At 42.3% G+C, this 5,751-nt stretch overlaps 1 protein-coding gene across 1 annotated transcript; it reads right to left on the reverse strand.

Annotated features, from left to right (window-relative positions):
• Nucleotides 1-1,049: 1,049 nt before the first annotated feature.
• LOC119739701 (intraflagellar transport protein 56-like) lies at nt 1,050-4,271 on the reverse strand. The gene is made up of 3 exons (XM_038214727.1): nt 4,216-4,271; nt 3,356-3,489; nt 1,050-1,297 (listed from the first exon to the last, which is right to left on the reverse strand). The coding sequence occupies exons 2-3, from the start codon at nt 3,487-3,489 to the stop codon at nt 1,183-1,185; spliced, it is 249 nt and encodes an 82-aa protein (XP_038070655.1). The 5' UTR covers nt 4,216-4,271; the 3' UTR covers nt 1,050-1,182.
• Between the last annotated feature and the right edge of the window lie 1,480 nt (nt 4,272-5,751).

A 5,751-nucleotide genomic window follows, 5' to 3' on the forward strand; every position in this document is an offset into this window, starting at 1 on the left:
CAATATTGTACATGAAAAAATATAGTATTGACAATGTGATAGATAGACGGAGAGGCTCTGCTGGCAGAAATTGTGTGCTAAGCAGCGCTATGAAATTGGGCCCAGTTCAAATCACTTATCTTCAATTTGTTTCATGCCTTCTGGACCTTACACCCTAATTGCCTGACAAACGTGCTCTGAAAACTTGTACATGTATATTTATATCAATATAAACCATTAATTAGTATAATTACATTACGTACAGATTACTACCCCCCTCCTTGAATAACCATTCCTGGCCCATGCCGTTGGCTTGTCTCTAAACAGGCCCCAGAAACTCCAAGAAAACAAACTTGCAGAGTTGTCCTACATGTAAGCAACATTTGTGATGTGAACATTCATAATTATGATGAACATTTCAATGCTGCCTGACTGACTGTCTGACCGAGTCACTGAGTATTAACTGATCGAGTCAGTCACTATTATCACTGACTGACCGAGTCACTGACCGAATCACTGACTGCGCGATGAGTCACTGACCAAGTCACTGAGTTGATGACAACCACTGAGTCGCTCAATGAGTCACTGAGTGATTCCTTAACCGAGTCGCTGACCAAATCAATGACTGAGTCACTGACTGAATCACTGAGTCGCTGATCGAGTCACTGAGTCGCTCACTGAGTCACTGACTGAGTCACTGACCAAATCTGACTGAATCATGGAGTCGCTGATCGAGTCACTGAGTTGTTGACTGAGTCACTGACTGAGTCACTGACCGAATCTGACTGAATCATGGAGTCGCTGATCGAGTCACTGAGTTGTTGACTGAGTCACTGACTGAGTCACTGACTGAATCTGACTGAATCATGGAGTCGCTGATCGAGTCACTGAGTTGTTGACTGAGTCACTGACCAAGTCACTGACTGAGTCACAGAGTCCAGCTTAACTAGGCAAGCCTACTTTGTTTATGCCATGAGAGACCAGCCTCTCTCCAGAACTGTTGTTTTCTCCTGCATAACCATCTTGCCAAAGCTAAATAGAGAAATATTTCAAGGCAAATTTCCCATGCGTCAAGAATAATTAAATCACCCCTAATCAACAGTATCGTTCCATTATTTTATTTTTTTGAAAATCTCTTTGCAAGCAGGGGTTTTTGGAATGTACAAATTTAAACAATCTCAAGACTATAGGATAGGGACCACCTCAGGAAACTGGTGCCCTGTTGTCCTTGGCCCACTTCTTCATGACACGGATGATGTTTTCCACCTGCGGGTTACCGGTGTTGCGCAAGATTTGGAGGATGTCTCGCAGTGTTTCTCTGTAGAGGAAAACAAATGACAAAAATCTAGTGGCTTGAACTTCACTGGGTTTTGTGCTCATGAAAATGAAAGCTATTAACAAGATGGACTTTAATTTGCTTCGAGGCGATGTCAATCAATATTAGGATTTGCCCTTCACCGATGTATAAACACTGTATACTCGGTGTGTTACCTCCCGAGTGAAAGTTGGAAAATAATCACTTGGGTGGGATTCGAACCCACGACTCGACCATCGAGCTTACGGGGTTGGTTGGCTGGCCAGGCAACCAATTCTGTAAGCTTGATGGTCCAGTGGTTAAGACGTCTGCACTAACAAGCAGGAGGTCTTGGGTTCGAGTCCCAACCGAGTGATTTTTTCCAAATTTCACTCGGGAGGTAACGCACTGAGTATACAGCAGAGTTGTAATGAGTCACTGATTTTTGTGACTCGAGTCGAGTCGAGTCATTTTAAAGAAGTGACTCGAGTCGAGTCGAGTCATTGGGTCAACAAGGTCGAGTCGAGTCGAGTCGAGTCACAGAGTGTGGTCGAGTCGAGTCGAGTCGAGTCAAGTATTTAGCTCGAGTCAATTTGAGTCACAAATATTTGAACACTATATAATAAATTACAATAAAAAGCAACAAACACAAGAGAGAAAGAATACAAGGCACCAGTCTATTACGGAAATCCAAAGACATAAAGTAGGTCTATGCTGTATGGTACCTAACCAACAGTTTCCATTGCTAGCTCACGTCACAGATAAGAAGATATGAAACTTCGGACTTATAACTGGTTTGGCTTCGGGTCTAGATTTTGTTGTTCGCTGATCGCTGACAACGTCAAAACCTAATTGCATTATACAAAACTATTTCTGATTATTTAAAGGTGGGCCCGTCTGTATCCATTTGTTTTGTGAAATCGGGACATAAATTTAGCCAGCGTTCCACCAAGAACTTCAAAATCGCCCGAAACCAATGATGAAACCACGGATTGAGAAATGCGTTTTAAGTCTGGTTCCGGGTTTAGCATTACATGCTATAGAACCACAAGGTGGGAGTCCGCGACACGGTGTATGTTTGTTGTATCATTATGGAGGAAGGAAAACAGACGGCCGCTGTATATGAACGTACATTATTCGCGAACATTAACGTGACGTGAACAAAAACTGGCAACGCGAACGGCGCGGCGTAAGTCATTGCAAATATTTTTCGCAAATAAGTTTTGCTTTTATTTTTTGGGACTCGAGTCTTATTAGCCTTCCTCGAGTCGAGTCGAGTCATTCTGATGAGGGACTCGAGTCGAGTCGAGTCATTTGCTCGCAGTGACTCGAGTCGAGTCGAGTCATTTAACCATCGGGACTCGAGTCGAGTCGAGTCATTCTGATGAGGGACTCGAGTCGAGTCGAGTCATTTGCTCGCAGTGACTCGAGTCGAGTCGAGTCATTTACCCGTCGGGACTCGAGTCGAGTCGAGTCGCCAAAAAAAGTGACTCGAGTCGGACACGAGTCGAGTCATTGACTCGAGTCATTACAACTCTGGTATACAGTGTTTATATGTCAGTGAAGGGCAAAACCTAATAGTGAAAATGAAAGCTGTTTTTAGAATATGGGGACAAAGGAAAAATCCATAAAGATCAATGAAGTTGAACTAGAGGGCTAAGAAGTTGAAAAGTATTCCTGAAAATTTGTAATAAAAAGCCGTATCCTCTCTGAGTGATCCCCGTTTGATATTTCCCAGGTCTGCATCGTGACTTTGGGCGTGATCCCTGGCTGCATGGCATATGCGGGTTGAGGGCTTCTGACTAGCGCCCCTTTGACAGAGACATTGACAATTAGGGAACCGCCAACATTGGGCTGGATAGCTCAGTTGGTAGAGCACCAGAGTGATATACTAATTGAGATGTAATTGGTCAGTGCGCACTGTTTGATTGATGTACTGTGGTCACCTGACCGTCACCTGACCATAAGTTGGGATCTGATTGGTCAGTGTGCACTGTTTGATCGATATACTGTGGTCACCTGACCAAAGGTTGAGATCTAATTGGTCAGTGTGCACTGCTGATTGACAGAGATGACACCCACCTTGGTTCATGACCAGCTATGATCTGCTGGAATACGCCCACGCACGCCCCTCGCTTGCCTTCCCAGTATTCAGGATTGGGGTCCAATCTTTCCAGGACATCGAAAGCCTTGGCTGTATAGAAGAACTGGCCCATCTACCGACAGAAAAGTTGAAAACATGAAAATTGAGAAGAGACTCCGTGATAATTATAGTTTGAGGTCGAGGCAAAAAAATCAGAAGTTCGAACGAAAAGCCTGAAGTTTTCTATCATATTGCCACCTTGTTGACAAAGTGATGAATTTGTCAAAATCAGTATTTTAAGCAGTTTGGGATTTTTGGCTATTCTAATATTTTATGATGCCCTCTACATGCTTACCAAAGTTTGCGACACAAAAGTGCATCCTTCTTTATTCAAGCTAATGACACAAAGTAGTAAATGTGCAACGAATCATTTTTTTTTTCTTTTTCACGGGGATTCGTATTCACGTTGATTTTACACGTGAGAAACAATGTTGCAACCTGACGCCGCTTTTGTCTTCACACATGATCTCAATAAAAAGCAGTCATTGCGAAAATGTTTCACAAACATGAATCTGGGACTGAGAAACACTTCCATTTTGTCCGGAAATACTTGGAAAGTTTTCTTGACTCTCCATAGAAAAATTTGTACACAACTGCTGAAGTAACGTCTGGATACTGCATTCTTTCTACACTTTGCGTTATATTTAGATTTATGTCTCCTCTACGATTTGCGTTTGGACGAAGTGACAAATCTGTTTTGTGAAATCGGCTGCAGGTTGAGATTGAGTGACTGGATACTAATTTGGGGCTAATGCCAAAATCTTTACGAAACATACAAAATTAGGGGATGATGTTTTACCTTGTAGCCGTCGTTGGCAATGAGCTACAGCAGGCTGAACGATTCGCCAGACGTCTCCATCTTAAGGTACAACTCCCAGGCTAGTCTGGCCTTACGATTCACGATGTCTGAACAACGAAAACAACACAAAGAAAGGTTATAAATACATAGGATACTGCTGTAAGAAAACACATTGGGGTCCACAAAAGATGGTTCGGTTCAGCGGATGCTCGTTTTAGCAATTTTCGGCCAGCAATGCTCAGTGTAACTGTGTACAATATTTGGGAGCCAAGAGGGATGTTCAATGTAGCAAATTTCTGTCGTACAATCTGCTTGAAATGTGATAGAACAAATCCAACATGGCAAATGTACGACTAAGATGTGACGTTTACACGTTTAAACGAAAAAACTTCTCAATCCGTTTACAAATTTCTCAAAACATGTAAACAAAACATAGCACAAATAATTAACACAGATTTAAAACCTACTTAATTTACAAAACCTTCAAGCACCGTAGTACTTGATTACATTTGGGGAACACGTAGTTACATTTTTACTTTATCAACGACTGCCTGCTATTTACTATGTCAACCATTGTTGATTTATCATGTCAATCATCACGCCGGTCTGCAGATCAGACATAATGGGTAGGCAAAAGCCACTGTCAATGGCTAAAAGTTTAAAACGGTTCTTAAAATATTTGCTTAACGTTTACAAAATGAAACGCAAAGTCACGTCCTTAATATACGATCAGGGCGATGATTGCATGCTGGTTATGTCATTGTTAGAGACCCTTCAGTCTACCTCACACATGGGCAACATGTGCATCTCCCTAATGCCACTCTGGATTTTCCAGCAGTACATGAAATGCATGCACGTGACATGTCGTGACTTTAGTTGGAAATTTGGTTGTGCAGTCACAATTGTGAGTGGTCAATATATTATGAGTTGAGGCTTAACAGGTGGATTCATTCCCATATTAGCAACTTGGCAGTTGGAAGAGGAAACGTCATTCACAATTGACGGTAATACTCACAGCATCTTGCCAACCAGAGACACGTGTATCATTCTTGATCTTCTCACACTGAATGAGCACAAAAATCTGGAAAACAAGAGAAACGAAACCCTCTCCAATTAAATCATGGTAAAACCAAGTGTTCCCAACCAAAACAGTGGTCTAGGAGGCACAGAGAGATCCCCATCCGGGTTTTAGACTTGATTTTTCATGCCTATTTGCCCTGAACAAGGCTAAAAGCCACTCCAGATATACAGGGCTACAAGTCGGAGCAAAGCAGCTAAATCAACCTCACAATCTCTGCCCTCATAGGCACCCACTTATAAGCCATCAGTTTGGGGGTTTGGTCAGTATCAAATGAGGGGAATAATGCTCATTGTGATTTTTGGCAAGGTATGCACCCCTCTAGTCGGAAAATATGTGACAGCATTGCAGCGGTGGCAGCTTTTTGGGTGCTATCCCTTTTTAAATTATTTTTAAATGGCAGCCAAAATATGCTTGTTACAACATACAATTTATCCGGTTCAAGCATATTGACGGCA

Source organism: Patiria miniata, unplaced genomic scaffold, assembly GCF_015706575.1.
Source record: "Patiria miniata isolate m_02_andy unplaced genomic scaffold, ASM1570657v1 HiC_scaffold_10, whole genome shotgun sequence".
NCBI classification, from domain to species: domain Eukaryota; kingdom Metazoa; phylum Echinodermata; class Asteroidea; order Valvatida; family Asterinidae; genus Patiria; species Patiria miniata.

Bases quoted from the DNA above. Each gene is read 5' to 3' on its own strand.
- LOC119739701 (XM_038214727.1), bottom strand. From the start codon at position 3,489: ATGGGCCAGTTCTTCTATACAGCCAAGGCTTTCGATGTCCTGGAAAGA. The intron at 1,298-3,355 runs GTGGGTGTCATC...TTTCCTCTACAG, and splicing joins ATAGCTGGTCATGAACCAAG to AGAAACACTGCGAGACATCC.